Below are 16392 nucleotides of genomic sequence, written 5' to 3' on the forward strand. Positions count from 1 at the left end.
GACCTCTCCCCAGGTCCCCCTCGCTGACTCCTTCCCGTTGACCTCTCCCCAGGTCCCCCTCGTTGACCTCTCCCCAGGTCCCCCTCATTGACTCCTTCCAGTTTGACCTCTCCCCAGGTCCCCCTCGTTGACCTCTCCCCAGGTCCCCCTCGCTGATTCCTTCCCGTTGACCTCTCCCCAGGTCCTCCTCGCTGACTCCTTCCCGTTGACCTCTCCCCAGGTCCCCCTCGCTGACTCCTTCCCGTTGACCTCTCCCCAGGCCCCCCTCGCTGACTCCTTCCCGTTGACCTCTCCCCAGGCCCCCCTCGCTGACCTCTCACCAGGTCCCCCTCCCTCTCTCTTACCGCGACACAGGTGAGTGCAGTGAGAACTCCAGAGAAGAACCCTCCTGCTCCTCTACCAGGACTGGTCTTGGGGATTCCTCTGGCTGCCTGATCACCATACCTACAGACAGGTTACACACAGACAGACCGGTTACACACAGATAGACAGGTTACACACAGACAGACAGGTTACACACAGACAGACAGGTTACACACAGACAGACAGGTTACACACAGACAGACAGGTTACATACAGACAGACAGGTTACACACAGACAGACAGGTTACACACAGATAGACAGGTTAGACATGCTACAGACCGGTAGCAGACAGGTAGCAGACAGGTAACAGACAGGTAACAGACAGGTAACAGATCGGTAACAGACATGCTACAGACCGGTAACAGACCGGTAACAGACATGCTACAGACCGGTAACAGACATGCTACAGACAGGTAACAGACATGCTACAAACCGGTAACAGACAGGTTACAGACCGGTAACAGACGGGTAACAGACGGGTAACAGAGGGGGCCCTAGGTATGAGCAACATGTTTATACAGCCGGGGGTTTCCATGCTACCAAGCATCTCAGAGTAGAAGTGCTGATCTAGGGTATACACCAGTCAGCAACAGGTGTGGCCGAATCCACTCATTTGAAGGGGTGTCTACATGCTTCTGTAGATGCAGTGCATTCAGAAAGTATTCAGACCCCTTCCCTTTTCCCACATTGTTATGTTACAGCCTTATTCTAAAGGGGGATTAAATCAAATAATTTCCTCATCAATCTACACACAATACCCCATAATGACATCACAATACCCCATAATGACATCACAATACCCCATAATGACATCACAATACCCCATAATGACATCACAATACCCCATAATGACATCACAATACCCCATAATGACATCACAATACCCCATAATGACAAAGCTAAAATAGGTTTAGAAATGTTTGCAATTTTTTTTTTTTAATAAAAAATAAAAAACTGAAATACCTTATTTACATAAGTATTCAGACCCTTTGCTATGGGACTCAGAATTGAGCTCAGGTGCATCCTGTTTCCATTGATCATCCTTGACAGGTTTCTACAACTTGATTGGAGTCTACCTGTGGTAAATTCAATTGATTGGACATGATTTGGAAAGGCACACACCTGTCTGTATAAAGTTCCACAGTTGACAGTGAATGTCAGAGCAAAAACCAAGTTTATGAGTTCAAAGGAATTGCCCGTAGAGCTCAGAGACAGGATTGCATCGAGGCACAGATTTCGGGAAGGGAACAAAAACATTTCTGCAGCATTGAAGGTCCCTAAGAACACAGTGGCCTCCATCATTCTTAAATGAAGGACGTTTGGAACCACCAAGAGTCTTCCTAGCGCTGGCCGCCCGGCCAAACTGAGCAATCGGGAGAAGGGCCTTGGTCAGGGAGGTGACCAAGAACCTGATGGTCACTCTGACAGAGTTCCAGAGTTCCTCTGTGGAGATGGGAGAACCTTCCAGAAGGACAACCATCTCTGCAGCACTCCACCAATCAGGCCTTTATGGTAGAGTGGCCAGATGGAAGCCACTCCTCAGTAAAAGGAACATGACAGCCCGCTTGACGTTTTACCAAAAGGCACCTTAAAGACTCTCAGACCTGATGAAACATGATTCTTTGGTCTGATGAAACCAACTCCTTGGCCTAAATACCAAGCATCATGTCTGGAGGAAACCTGGCACCATCCCTATGGTGAAGCATGGTGCTGTTTTTCAGTGGCAGAGAGACTAGTCAGGATCAAGGCAAAGATGAACGGAGCAAAGTACAGAGAGATCCTTGATGAAATCCGGAGTGCTCTGGAGCAGGTTGTCAGACTGGGGTGAAGGTTCACCTTCCAAAGGGACAACGACCCTAAAGCACACAGCCAAGACAACGCAGGAGTGTCTTTTGGACAAGTCTCTGAATGTCCTTGAGTGGCCCTGCCAGAGACCGGACTTGAACCCGATCGAACATCTCTGGAGCAGCGACGCTCCCCATCCAACCTGACAGAGCTTGAGAGGATCTACAGAGAAGAATGGGAGAAACTCCCCAAATACAGGTGTACCAAGCTTGTAGCGTCATTCACATGAAGACTCGAGGCTGTAGTCGCTACCAAAGGTGTTTCAACAAAGTACTGAGTAAAGGGTCTGAAAACTTACGTAAATGTGATCGTTTTTTAATAATAAATTAACGAGGGAAAATAAACAATTGAATCCATTGTAGATTAAGGCTGTAACCTAACAGAATGTGGAAAAAGTCAAGGGGTCTGAATACTTTCCGAAGGCACTGTATGTATATGTTTTGTTTAAATATTGTGTTTTATATATACAGTACCAGTCGAAAGTTTGGACACACCTACTCATTCAAGGGTTTAGAACACCTACTCATTCAAGGGTTTAGAACACCTACTCATTCACCTCCTCATTCAAGGGTTTAGAACACCTACTCATTCAAGGGTTTAGAACACCTACTCATTCAAGGGTTTAGAACACCTACTCATTCAAGGGTTTAGAACACCTACTCATTCAAGGGTTTAGAACACCTACTCATTCAAGGGTTTAGAACACCTACTCATTCAAGGGTTTAGAACACCTACTCATTCAAGGGTTTAGAACACCTACTCATTCAAGGGTTTAGAACACCTACTCATTCAAGGGTTTAGAACACCTACTCATTCAAGGGTTTAGAACACCTACTCATTCAAGGGTTTAGAACACCTACTCATTCAAGGGTTTAGAACACCTACTCATTCAAGGGTTTAGAACACCTACTCATTCAAGGGTTTAGAACACCTACTCATTCAAGGGTTTAGAACACCTACTCATGCAAGGGTTTAGAACACCTACTCATTCAAGGGTTTAGAACACCTACTCATTCAAGGGTTTAGAACACCTACTCATTCAAGGGTTTAGGGTTTAGAACACCTGCTCATTCAAGGGTTTAGAACACCTACTCATTCAAGGGTTTAGAACACCTCCTCATTCAAGGGTTTAGAACACCTACTCATTCAAGGGTTTAGAACACCTACTCATTCAAGGGTTTAGAACACCTACTCATTCAAGGGTTTAGAACACCTACTCATTCAAGGGTTTAGAACACCTACTCATTCAAGGGTTTAGAACACCTACTCATTCAAGGGTTTAGAACACCTACTCATTCAAGGGTTTAGAACACCTACTCATTCAAGGGTTTAGAACACCTACTCATTCAAGGGTTTAGAACACCTACTCATTCAAGGGTTTAGAACACCTACTCATTCAAGGGTTTAGAACACCTACTCATTCAAGGGTTTAGAACACCTCCTCATTCAAGGGTTTAGAACACCTACTCATGCAAGGGTTTAGAACACCTACTCATTCAAGGGTTTAGAACACCTACTCATTCAAGGGTTTAGAACACCTACTCGTGCAAGGGTTTAGGGTTTAGAACACCTACTCATTCAAGGGTTTAGAACACCTACTCATTCAAGGGTTTAGAACACCTCCTCATTCAAGGGTTTAGAACACCTACTCATTCCAGGGTTTAGAACACCTCCTCATTCAAGGGTTTAGAACACCTACTCATTCAAGGGTTTAGAACACCTACTCATTCAAGGGTTTAGAACACCTACTCATTCAAGGGTTTAGAACACCTACTCATTCCAGGGTTTAGAACACCTACTCATTCAAGGGTTTAGAACACCTACTCATTCAAGGGTTTAGAACACCTACTCATTCAAGGGTTTAGAACACCTACTCATTCAAGGGTTTAGAACACCTACTCATTCAAGGGTTTAGAACACCTACTCACTCAAGGGTTTAGAACACCTACTCATTCAAGGGTTTAGAACACCTCCTCATTCAAGGGTTTAGAACACCTACTCATTCAACAGTTTGGACACACCTACTCATTCAAGGGTTTTTCTTTATTTTACTATTTTCTACATTGTAGAATAATAATGAAGACATCAAAACTATTAAATAACACATATGGAATCATGTAGTAACCATAAAAAGTGTTAAATCAAAATATATTTTATATTTGAGATTCTTCAAAGTAGCCACCCCTTGCCCCGAAGACAGCCCTGCACACTTGGCTTAGGAAAGAAATTCCACAAATTAACTTTTAACAAGGCACACCTGTTAATTGAAATGCATTCCACCTCATGAAGCTGGTTGAGAGAATGCCAAGAGTGTGCAAAGCTGTCAACAAGGCAAAGGGTGGCTACTTTGAGCAATCTCAAATAGGCCAGCTGGCTCTGAGTGTGTTAGTATGGTACCTCTGATAGAGCCAGCAGGCTCTGAGTGTGTTAGTATGGTACCTCTGATAGAGCCAGCAGGCTCTGTGTGTTTTAGTATGGTACCTCTGATAGAGCCAGCAGGCTCTGAGTGTGTTAGTATGGTACCTCTGATAGAGCCAGCAGGCTCTGAGTGTGTTAGTATGGTACCTCTGAAAGGCCAGCAGGCTCTGGGAGATCTTGGGGTTCCCCTGGATCTCTGCTCTCCTCCTACCCACCACCTCTGAGAACAACCGCTCTACTGCATCTCTGAAAGAGGGAGGAGGCAGGTAGAAAGTAGGGAGAGGGGTAGAGGAGGGAGAGAGGAGGGGATGAGCAAGATTTTATTTATTAATTTAATCTTTATAACCAGGAAGGGATCATTGAGATTAAAATCTCTTTTTCAAGAGCGTCCAGGCCAAGATAGGCAGCACCAAGTCATTACAAAAAAAAAAAGACAGACAGACAACATGAAAAACTACAAGTAATCACCTTTGAATTCACAAGAGTATAAAACAGCAAATTAAAAACATTGACAGGTCAGGGAATCAGCCTCAAAATCCTTCATCAGTGATTTAAAAATACCAATCGGGACAAGTTCTTCCAGTTTAAAAGTATTTTGTAAGGCGTTCCAAGACGATGGTGCAGAGTACATAAAAGCCCTTTTACCAAATTCAGTTGGGACATTTGGAACAGTTAGCAGGATAAAGTCCAGAGATCGAAGAGACGACCCACCACATTTCTGAACAATAAAAATGCCCAAATAAAAAGGTAGTAAACCCAAAATGGCTTTGTAAATAAAGTATACCAGTGACTGAGTCTATGAGTGACTAGAGAAGGACAGCCAACCCTGGTATACAAAGTGCAGTGGTGGGTAAGGGTTTTGCAGTTTAAAATAAATCTCAAAGTGCCGTGGTAAAGAGTGTCAATTGATCTCAAACACTGAGCGGAAGCATTCATATATAAAATATCCCCATAGTCTAGAGAGAGAGGAGGGAGAGAGAGGGGTAGAGGATGGAGAGCGGAGGGAGAGAGAGGGGTAGAGGATGGAGAGAGGAGGGGATGAGAGAGGGGTAGAGGATGGAGAGAGGAGGGGATGAGAGAGGGGTAGAGGATGGAGAGAGGACGGAGAGAGAGGGGTAGAGGATGGAGAGAGGAGGGAGAGAGAGGGGTAGAGGATGGAGAGAGGACGGAGAGAGAGGGGTAGAGGATGGAGAGAGGAGGGAGAGAGAGGGGTAGAGGATGGAGAGAGGAGGGAGAGAGAGGGGTAGAGGATGGAGAGCGGAGAGAGAGAGAGGGGTAGAGGATGGAGAGAGGAGAGAGGAGAGAGAGAGGGGTAGAGGGGATGAGGGTGGAGAGAGGAGGGGATGAGAGAGGGGTAGAGGATGGAGAGAGGAGGGGATGAGAGAGGGGTAGAGGATGGAGAGAGGAGGGGATGAGAGAGGGGTAGAGGATGAGAGAGGAGGGGATGAGAGAGGGGTAGAGGATGGAGAGAGGACGGAGAGAGAGGGGTAGAGGATGGAGAGAGGAGGGAGAGAGAGGGGTAGAGGATGGAGAGCGGAGGGAGAGAGAGGGGTAGAGGATGGAGAGAGGAGAGAGGAGAGAGAGAGGGGTAGAGGAAGGGATGAGAGAGGGGATGAGGGTGGAGAGAGGAGGGGATGAGAGAGGGGTAGAGGATGGAGAGAGGAGGGGATGAGAGAGAGGGAGGAGTAAAAGGTAAAGAAAGTTGATAAGAAAACAAATAGAACAGAAGAGAAAATCAGGTTAATGGGATGAAGAAGTCTATAAAATAAATTGTCCGTGTTTACATGGATGGATTTTTGGCAAATGTAACGGATGTGAAACGGCTAGCTTAGCGGTGCGCGCTAAATAGCGTTTCAATCGGCGACGTCACTTGCTCTGAGACCTCGAAGTAGTAGTTCCCCTTGCTCTGCAAGGGCCGTGGCTTTTGTGGAGCGATGGGTAACGATGCTTCGTGGGTGACTGTTGTTGATGTGTGCAGAGTTCGCGCCCGGGTATGGGCGAGGGGACGGTCTAAAGTTATACTGTTACACAAGGCTACCTTGGAGCTGGGTAAGACATACCTCATAGAATTGCAATACATATGGTATCGGCACCTAAGTATGGTGATAATATGGTGAGGTCCCTGGCAGTTCCCTGCTCTAGAGAGTAGTACCAGTACGTTAAGTTCATGCACCCTAGTACCTTACCTCAGCAGGATGTTGACTTTGGGGAAGCCCTCCCACTTCTCCCTGCATTCGGGGCACTCAGTCTTCCTACTCGACTCCCACCAGAGAGCCAGGCAGTGGCGGCAGAAGCTGTGACCACAGTTCAACGTTGTCGGGTTGACCAGGACGTCGTAGCAACAGTGGCACCCAAACTGGTCTTCGCTGATGGAGGGACTGGCAGAGGGCCGGGGGTACGGAGAGGGAGGGGGGTCAGAGGTCACAGGAGGGGTTAGGGGGGAGGAGAGATCGGAGAGAGGGTTGGGGGCGGGGGCAGCAGCGGCACCCCCCTCCATCTGCTGGATGATCTGGGGTCTGGAGAAGAGAGAACCAAAGAGGGGACAGAGGAGAGAGAACCAAAGAGGGGGACAGAGGAGAGAGAACCAAAGAGGGGGACAGAGGAGAGAGAACCAAAGAGGAGGACAGAGGACAGAGAACCAAAGAGGGGGACAGAGGAGAGAGAACCAAAGAGGGGGACAGAGGAGAGAGAACCAAAGAGGGGACAGAGGAGAGCGAACCAAAGAGGGGGACAGAGGAGAGAGAACCAAAGAGGGGACAGAGGAGAGAGAACCAAAGAGGGGGACAGAGGAGAGAGAACCAAAGAGGGGGACAGAGGAGAGAGAACCAAAGAGGGGGACAGAGGAGAGAGAACCAAAGAGGGGACAGAGGAGAGAGAACCAAAGAGGGGACAGAGGAGAGAGAACCAAAGAGGGGGACAGAGGAGAGAGAATCAAAGAGGGGACAGAGGAGAGAGAACCAAAGAGGGGGACAGAGGAGAGAGAACCAAAGAGGGGGACAGAGGAGAGAGAACCAAAGAGGGGACAGAGGAGAGAGAACCAAAGAGGGGACAGAGGAGAGAGAACCAAAGAGGGGACAGAGGAGAGAGAACCAAAGAGGGGGACAGAGGAGAGAGAACCAAAGAGGGGACAGAGGAGAGAGAACCAAAGAGGGGACAGAGGAGAGAGAACCAAAGAGGGGACAGAGGAGAGAGAACCAAAGAGGGGGACAGAGGAGAGAGAGAACCAAAGAGGGGACAGAGGAGAGAGAACCAAAGAGGGGACAGAGGAGAGAGAACCAAAGAGGGGACAGAGGAGAGAGAACCAAAGAGGGGACAGAGGAGAGAGAACCAAAGAGGGGACAGAGGAGAGAGAACCAAAGAGGGGACAGAGGAGAGCGAACCAAAGAGGGGACAGAGGAGAGAGAACCAAAGAGGGGACAGAGGAGAGAGAACCAAAGAGGGGACAGAGGAGAGAGAATCAAAGAGGGGACAGAGGAGAGAGAACCAAAGAGGGGACAGAGGAGAGAGAACCAAAGAGGGGACAGAGGAGAGAGAACCAAAGAGGGGGACAGAGGAGAGAGAACCAAAGAGGGGGACAGAGGAGAGAGAACCAAAGAGGGGGACAGAGGAGAGAGAACCAAAGAGGGGGACAGAGGAGAGAGAACCAAAGAGGGGGACAGAGGAGAGAGAACCAAAGAGGGGGACAGAGGAGAGAGAACCAAAGAGGGGGACAGAGGAGAGCGCGAGAGAGAAGCGCGAGAGAAAGAGAAAGAGCAAGAAACAGAATATGGGTTGTAAAAAAAAGACTTTCACTACTTGCACTTCCTTACAACACTGTATTGTATATATGTTATTGTATACTGTATATCTACATAATATGATATTTGAAATGTCTTGATTATTTTGGAACTTCTGTGAGTGTAATGTTCACTGTTATTGTTTATTATCTACTCCATTTGCTTTGGCAATGTTAACATATGTTTCCCGTGCCAGTAGAGCCCTTGAATTGAATATGAGAGAGAGAGAGAGAGAGAGAGAGGAGAGACAAAGAGAAAGAGGGAGAGAGACAAAACTATGAACTGCGTGAGACCCCAAATGGCAAATTATTACCGCAAATCAAAGTTTATTGGTCCTTTACACAGATGTTCAATGTTATCGCAGGTGCAGCAAAATGCACACCTTTCTAGCGCCAACAGTGCAGTAATATTGAGCAATACACACAATCCAAAAGGAGGGGGAAAAAACAAGAAATATCACAACGACTACTTTTGACCAGAGCCCAGGGTCCATAGCATAGACACTCCTCCATAGCCCTATGGGTCATGGTCGACATATGTACACTCACTATACTAGGAAATAGGTTGCCATTTGGGACGATTTTTTTTCTCCAAATATTACAGAATAACTGGCTTTGAGTTCTGACAATGTATTTTATGGCTAATAACAGGAACCCACTTTTATAGCTTCCTTAAATTGAGTAGTTTTGACAGACATGCAGTTTGGTTAACTAAATGAGTTAGTAAACAGGAAGTAACTAAAATGAACACTGCAACAAATGTGTCCTTGTCAACAACTCAGATCAACTTATACCGACGGGGAAACCTGTTCCTAGGAAAGAGAGGTTCATACAGGTTCTCATATTATGTCTAGCCATTTAATAAAAACAATCATTATTTTAGTTAGCTGATTCTTGACCAAATCACTGTATCTAACGTTAGCAGCTTACTAGTTAGCTAGTCAGTGGCAAACTCCCACATAATTGTGCTAACGTTAGCTACCGTTTGGTATTAAAAACAACATTTGTCACCTTTAGTTTCCTACCTCGGGAATAACGGCCGTTGCAACCAAGCTGGAAAATCACATCACTGCCGAATAGATGCTCTACCAAAGTTAGTTTTGATTATGCTAGCTAGCTAATAAGACAAGTCGACATTTTTTCCGAGCAGTCAGACGGGTAGCTAAACAGCTAGCTTCTCATTTCACTTCTTTCCTGCCAGGGGTATATTCATTACGCGGAAGCAAACAGAGCCGAAGGGGAGGGACCTAGATTTATTTATTTTCGTTGCAAAATGTTTTCCGTTTGGAGTGAAAGGTTTCCGTTGCTAAACGTTTTACAACAGACGAGAGCTTTTGAAGCGGAATCCGCGTAATGAATACACCCACAGACTCGCTATAGGAAAATGATGCGTTCAAAACAACTGGGAACTCGAAAAAATACGAATTTATATATCGTCGTTAGGTCGGAAAGTCGGAGCTCTAGAAAGAGGCCCGAGTTCTCTAGTTGGATGACTGTTCAAATACATTTCCCCCCTCGGGCCTAATTTATTTTCCGAGTTCCCCGTTGTTTTGAACACACTGATGTCGGAGCTTTTTGCGAGTTTCCAGTTGTTGTGAACGCGGCAAAACTCACACTCTGGTCACGTGAGCCGCGCGGTGACGTACTCATGAGCTAAAAAAAAACAATGTGCTAATGCTCTTCCAGTTCAAAGTTCGCTTGTTTTGTCCTTTCGTAAAATCTGTTTCCTGTTTATTATTTTCATGGAAAGTCGTCTATCACACCACGTATGTAGTAATTATCACAGTACATGTCTACGATTGCAGCGTAAGGCGGAAGCTGAAAGAATCAAATGGTTAATGTCAGCAAAGCTGAGCATACTGGTTACCCAGAGCAAACTGGCTACATAGGGCTCTAAAAAAAAGCGATCAGTGAACTAACTCTGTATATTGTGCTACATTGAACCTAAACCCATAGTCATCATGGATACTCTCTACACTTATAGATTACTACCACCCACACATACCAACACGAAGGACCCTGAATACAGTTATAGACTAGTGAAGCTCGAACTTGTAGACTGCTGGCCAACTCCAGACCTGAACATCATCATCAAACAAGAGGAGGAGGAGGAAGAGGATAGCTTTCTACAAGTTAAAGAAGAAGAGGAGGAAGAGGATATTTCTCTGCAAGTTGAAGAAGAAGAAGAAGAAGAGGAGGAAGAGGATAGCTTTCTACAAGTTAAAGAAGAAGAGGAGGAAGAGGATATCTCTCTGCAAGTTGAAGAAGAAGAAGAAGAAGAGGAGGAAGAAGAGGATATCTCTCTACATGTTAAAGAAGAAGAGGAGGAAGAGGATATCTCTCTACAATTTAAAGAAGAAGAGGAAGAACACACTTTCATGGTCAAAGTAGAGGAAGAAGAGAAGGACAAAGCTCTTGTAGTTAAAGAAGAAGAAGAGGAGGTTGGTTTTACGGTCAAAAAAGAAGAAGAGGCTATAGAGGTTTTTATTTTTTCTGGTATGTACAGATAATGGGTACGTCCCAAAATGGCACCCTATTCCCTGTAGAGCCCTACAGGCCTTGGTCAAAAGTAGTGCCCTATAAAGTGAATAAGGTGCCAATTGGGACGCAGGCCAATATTGAGTGTTTGCTAGTACGAACCGTAACATGGCACTGTTTCTTCAGATTTAACCCAGCACTCTTTATTTCCTTGACGCAGACGGAAACTGCAACCAGTGGCCTGTCAGTGGGAAGAGTCCCTCCGTATCAGAAGAACAACAACAACAACAACGACAACAAAAACAGACGCGACCAAAGAAACGGCCAAAACAGACCCAGGAAGCCCACCACTCCCCTCTGTACTGCCCCGACTGTGGGATGAGTTTTGTCAGCCCTGGGATACTGAACGCGCACCGCAGAATCCACCAGCCCAGAATAATCCACACCACCACCACCACCACCGGTGAGCCGTCTCACTACTGCCATGACTGCGGCAAGACCTTCGACACCGCCCGCTACCTCAAAAAGCACCGCTTGGTTCACACAGCAGAGAGGACGCACCACTGTTCCCAGTGCGACCGGAGCTTCCTGAGACTCCAGCACCTCAAAGAGCACCAGAGAACCCACAGCGGAGAGAAGCCTCACTACTGCTCCGCGTGTGGGAAGGGCTTCACCAAGGTCCGACTGCTCCGGACACACCAGCGGCTGCATGCCGTGGAGGGGGCCGACGTCGTCGGGGGTGGGGCGGAGACGGGGATGAAGGAAGGTAGTGGGGTGGCGATGTCAGCGATGGGGCGGAAGAGAGCGCTGAGAGTTCTGGCCGGAGTGGACTACTACTACTGCTCTGAGTGTGGGAAGAGCTTCTCCAGTGCGGCCTATCTTAAGGTGTGTAAAATAGAATCACTCTCACACTACGTCTGTTCCCATCACCACCTGTATTGACAAGCCTATACAGTGGGCTGGCCTTTCTGTTCTTTTCTTCCCCCAAGTACTTTATTAGTCCAGCACCTACGTTTGTTAAGGATGTGCGTATTGACCACAAACGTTTCTACAGATATCAAATCTAATTTTATTTGTCACATACACATGGTTAGCAAATGTTAAAGCGAGTGTAGCGAAATGCTTGTGCTTCTAGTTCCGACCGTGCAGTAATATCTAACAAGTAATCTAACCGAACAATCACGCTGACATGGAGTTGCCAGACTTGGCTCAGTAGCTGTCTCTCCCATTGAAATAGAACGAATAGAACGCACCTCCCTGTTCCAAGTCAATGATGTCATAATGGGTGGACGGCGGTTCGGTTTGCCAGTCAAATTGCCCGGGTTGGAGGTTCCTAGCCCGTTCCGTTCATTCCATTTCTATGTTGTCTCCAAATAATCATGTACAATAGAAAACCTATTATCCATGAAACGTTCAGATAGACTATTTCTATCTAGAACAAACATGCCTCTCTGACATGTAGCATACGGAATCACGTCGGCTCTATTCGTGGCATTTCTATTCCGCAAAGTTCAACAACTTTTCGGGCTACTGAACGTGGCGGCCCTGTTGTTTCAATTTTGATGAACGATGTGTTTCTAAACACAGAGATATAATTATGTAATTATAATATAATATGTAATTTTATGTTTCTGTCTCAGGTGCATCAGAAGGCTCACACAGGAGACAAACCATACCAGTGTGCTCACTGTAAGAAATCATTCAGCACGTCGTGGGGTTTAAAGGTTCACCGGCAGAATCGCTCTGGAGAGAAGCCCTACCAGTGCGCCGACTGTGGGAAGAGGTTCTCGGACCTGCGCAGCCACAAAGCCCACCAGAGCACCCACACTGGAGAGAAACCATACACATGCCCTGTCTGTGGAAAAGGCTTTGCCTGGCAAAAGAGCCTACAGAAACACCAGGCCACACACAGTAGCAGTGGTGGTGGAGTCATAGAAGTACATATAGAATAATGTAGGATATCCTGGAGGGTTTCACTCCAAACCCAATCTAGCAGGGTAGTTACAACTACGGGACAGAAGGGTAGCTCTCCAGGAACAGGGTTGGGTTATAGGAAGGTAGCTCCCCAGGAACAGGGTTGGGTTATAGGAGGGTAGCTCTCAAGGAACAGGGTTGGGTTATAAGAGGGTAGCTCTCCAGGAACAGGGTTGGGTTATAGGAGGGTAGCTCTCCAGGAACAGGGTTGGGTTATAGGAGGGTCTCCAGGAACAGGGTTGGGTTATAGGAAGGTAGCTCTCCAGGAACATGGTTGGGTTATAGGAAGGTAGCTCTCCAGGAACAGGGTTGGGTTATAGGAAGGTAGCTCTCCAGGAACAGGGTTGGGTTACAGGAGGGTAGCTCTCAAGGAACAGGGTTGGGTTATAGGGGGGTAGCTCTCCAGGAACAGGGTTGGGTTATAGGAAGGTAGCTCTCCAGGAACATGGTTGGGTTATAGGAAGGTAGCTCTCCAGGAACAGGGTTGGGTTAAAGGAGGGTAGCTCTCCAGGAACAGGGTTGGGTTATAGGAGGGTAGCTCTCCAGGAACAGGGTTGGGTTATAAGAGGGTAGCTCTCCAGGAACAGGGTTGGGTTAAAGGAGGGTAGCTCTCCAGGAACAGGGTTGGGTTATAAGAGGGTAGCTCTCCAGGAACAGGGTTGGGTTATAGGAGGGTAGCTCTCCAGGAACAGGGTTGGGTTATAGGAAGGTAGCTCTCCAGGAACAGGGTTAGGTTATAGGAGGGTAGCTCTCCAGGAACAGGGTTGGGTTATAGGAGGGTAGCTCTCCAGGAACAGGGTTGGGTTAAAGGAGGGTAGCTCTCCAGGAACAGGGTTGGGTTATAGGGGGGTAGCTCTCCAAGAACAGGGTTGGGTTATAGGAAGGTAGCTCTCCAGGAACATGGTTGGGTTATAGGAAGGTAGCTCTCCAGGAACAGGGTTGGGTTAAAGGAGGGTAGGAACAGGGTTGGGTTATAGGAGGGTAGCTCTCCAGGAACAGGGTTGGGTTATAAGAGGGTAGCTCTCCAGGAACAGGGTTGGGTTAAAGGAGGGTAGCTCTCCAGGAACAGGGTTGGGTTATAAGAGGGTAGCTCTCCAGGAACAGGGTTGGGTTATAGGAGGATAGCTCTCCAGGAACAGAGTTGGGTTATAGGAGGGTAGCTCTCCAGGAACAGGGTTGGGTGTATAGGAGGGTAGCTCTCCAGGAACAGGGTTGGGTTAAAGGAGGGTAGCTCTCCAGGAACAGGGTTGGGTTAAAGGAGGGTAGCTCTCCAGGAACAGGGTTGGGTTAAAGGAGGGTAGCTCTCCAGGAACAGGGTTGGGTTATAGGAGGGTAGCTCTCCAGGAACAGGGTTGGGTTAAAGGAGGGTAGCTCTCCAGGAACAGGGTTGGGTTAAAGGAGGGTAGCTCTCCAGGAACAGGGTTGGGTTAAAGGAGGGTAGCTCTCCAGGAACAGGGTTATAGGAGGGTAGCTCTCCAGGAACAGGGTTAAAGGAGGGTAGCTCTCCAGGTTAATCACGTCACATCACCTGGATTTTAACCTTTTATTTGAAACCTTTTCCAGAAATGAGAATTAGATTCCAAATGAAAGCAATTGTCTCGGTGTGGTGCTGGAGGACGGGGCTGGACCAGCTGACATAAAAAATTAAAGGGGACAGTTTGATTAAAAGCTTGAAATAAAAGTACAAATCCAGGTCAAAACACAGGGCCCTAATTATAGAAACACAACCTCACGCTCTCTCTTGGATGAGGGAATGTTGTTGTGTCAGAAGGACATCAAAATGCCACATAACACCGGCTGGTAAAGCTCTTCTCTTGGATGAGGGAATGCTGTTGTGTCAGAAGGACTGTTTTAATTACATCAAAATGTCACATATGTATGTGACTTGTAATTATATATTTTAGATGTTTATATTCATACGCCAAATGTGGTTTGTAAGCCTAGTTTTTTGTTCTCTCAAAGTGTTCTTTGGATGGATTGTGCAACAGGCGATGGCTATCTTTTGGGTTTTTTTCCGACAGCAAAATGTGCTCACTATAACATGAAGTGTGTGGAGCAATGTTTGGTTTGGATCTGAAATGAATGGATGATGAAAATAGACATGGTCAGTTTGTTGCACTCCGATCTGATATCTGTCTTTATTTTGTCGCTGAGTTCAAAGCACATGCTAACGTCTGGTAGCAAAACATCTGATTTCTGTCTTTATTTTGTAGCTAAGCTCAGAGCACATGCTAACGTCTGGTAGCATAACATCTGATTTCTGTCTTTATTTTGTCGCTGAACTCCAAGCACATGCTAACGTCTGGTAGCATAACATCTGATATCTGTCTTTATGTTGTAGCTGAGTTCAAAGCACATGCTAACGTCTGGTAGCATAACATCTGATTTCTGTCTTTATTTTGTAGCTGAGCTCAAAGCACATGCTAACGTCTGGTAGCATAACATCTGATTTCTGTCTTTATGTTGTAGCTGAGTTCAAAGCACATGCTAACGTCTGGTAGCATAACATCTGATTTCTGTCTTTATGTTGTAGCTGAGCTCCAAGCACATGCTAACGTCTGGTAGCATAACATCTGATTTCTGTCTTTATGTTGTAGCTGAGTTCAAAGCACATGCTAACGTCTGGTAGCATAACAGTTGTCCACATTGTCACGTCTTCATATCCACTTTGAAGCCTTTCAAAAGCAGATCTGGCGTTGGAACTGGAGGCGGAGCAAAACCACTCTATTGAGCAGTGGAGGCTGGTGGGAGGATCTATAGGAGGACGGGCTCGTTGTAATGGCTGGAAAGGATTGAAATGGAATGGAGCCAAACGTGGTTTACATATGTATTGTTTGATATCGTTCCATTTCAGACATTACAATGACCCAGTCTTCCTATAGCTCCTCCCACCAGCTTACACTGGTTATTAGGTGTGTAACCCCCCTCCAAAACATGGCTGTAGTTACTAGGTACACCACTTTAACAGATAAAGTGAACGATTTTGTTTCGTTTCATGACTTATCTTCATTGATTAATTATACTGTATTGACAACTATGGTTTAACGGTAACCTTTACACAAACATGATTGCCAACAGATTTGTCCAAGAGAAACAATTCACATCATAAACTAGGTTTCCATTCCAATTGGCGACAGATTTCCATGTCAATATTCTAGAATTAGCATACATAAAATATGCGCATATTCCCACCAGTGGTGTCTCCACCCAACTGAATTGTTGCGAGAAAAAAAAATCAGTGCGTGATGACGTAGGGAACGCAAAATGTACTTTTCCCACTTTAGTTTTCATGTACCGAATACATTTTTTTCAATGTGTTTCCGTTGCATTTTCAACACTACGGATAGTTTTGTCACAAAAACTGTTGCGTTAAATAGCAAATGTTCCTAGTCTGGTTTTGGCACGTGCTCTCGATCCAATAGCTCACAGAGAGAGTTTGGGTAGGTTAGTCTACAATAAAGTATGAGATTATGGATAAGAGCGAGAATATTTTGATTTGTCAAAAGGCAATCAATCATCGATTATCATATCACCAGAA

The 16392-nt window shown here is 46.2% G+C and overlaps 2 protein-coding genes across 3 annotated transcripts in view; one reads left to right on the plus strand and one right to left on the minus strand.

Annotated features, from left to right (window-relative positions):
• LOC139370027 (bifunctional apoptosis regulator-like) overlaps nucleotides 1-9599 on the minus strand; it is a 23791-nt gene extending 14192 nt beyond the window's left edge. The window contains exons 1-4 of the mRNA XM_071109319.1: nucleotides 9428-9599; nucleotides 6814-7143; nucleotides 4775-4873; nucleotides 345-444 (exon numbers count right to left, since the gene is read on the minus strand). Coding sequence (XP_070965420.1) covers nucleotides 345-444; nucleotides 4775-4873; nucleotides 6814-7124 — 510 coding nt within the window. The 5' untranslated portion in view covers nucleotides 7125-7143; nucleotides 9428-9599. The remainder of the gene's footprint in view (nucleotides 1-344; nucleotides 445-4774; nucleotides 4874-6813; nucleotides 7144-9427) is intronic.
• Nucleotides 9600-10102: 503 nt separating this feature from the next.
• LOC139370037 (zinc finger protein 436-like) lies at nucleotides 10103-14978 on the plus strand. 2 transcript variants are annotated; one of them, XM_071109335.1, is made up of 5 exons: nucleotides 10103-10898; nucleotides 11101-11765; nucleotides 12521-13042; nucleotides 13144-13377; nucleotides 14310-14978. In XM_071109335.1, exons 1-3 carry the CDS (start codon nucleotides 10364-10366, stop codon nucleotides 12830-12832), a joined length of 1512 nt encoding a protein of 503 aa, XP_070965436.1. In that variant the 5' UTR covers nucleotides 10103-10363; the 3' UTR covers nucleotides 12833-13042; nucleotides 13144-13377; nucleotides 14310-14978. The 2 variants fall into 2 exon arrangements, with proteins under 2 accessions (XP_070965436.1, XP_070965435.1); XM_071109334.1 differs by having other exon boundaries at nucleotides 10129-10898; nucleotides 12521-13692; nucleotides 14340-14978.
• Nucleotides 14979-16392: the final 1414 nt, after the last annotated feature.

The sequence above is a fragment of the Oncorhynchus clarkii genome, chromosome 17, assembly GCF_045791955.1.
Source record: "Oncorhynchus clarkii lewisi isolate Uvic-CL-2024 chromosome 17, UVic_Ocla_1.0, whole genome shotgun sequence".
Lineage (NCBI taxonomy): Eukaryota > Metazoa > Chordata > Actinopteri > Salmoniformes > Salmonidae > Oncorhynchus > Oncorhynchus clarkii.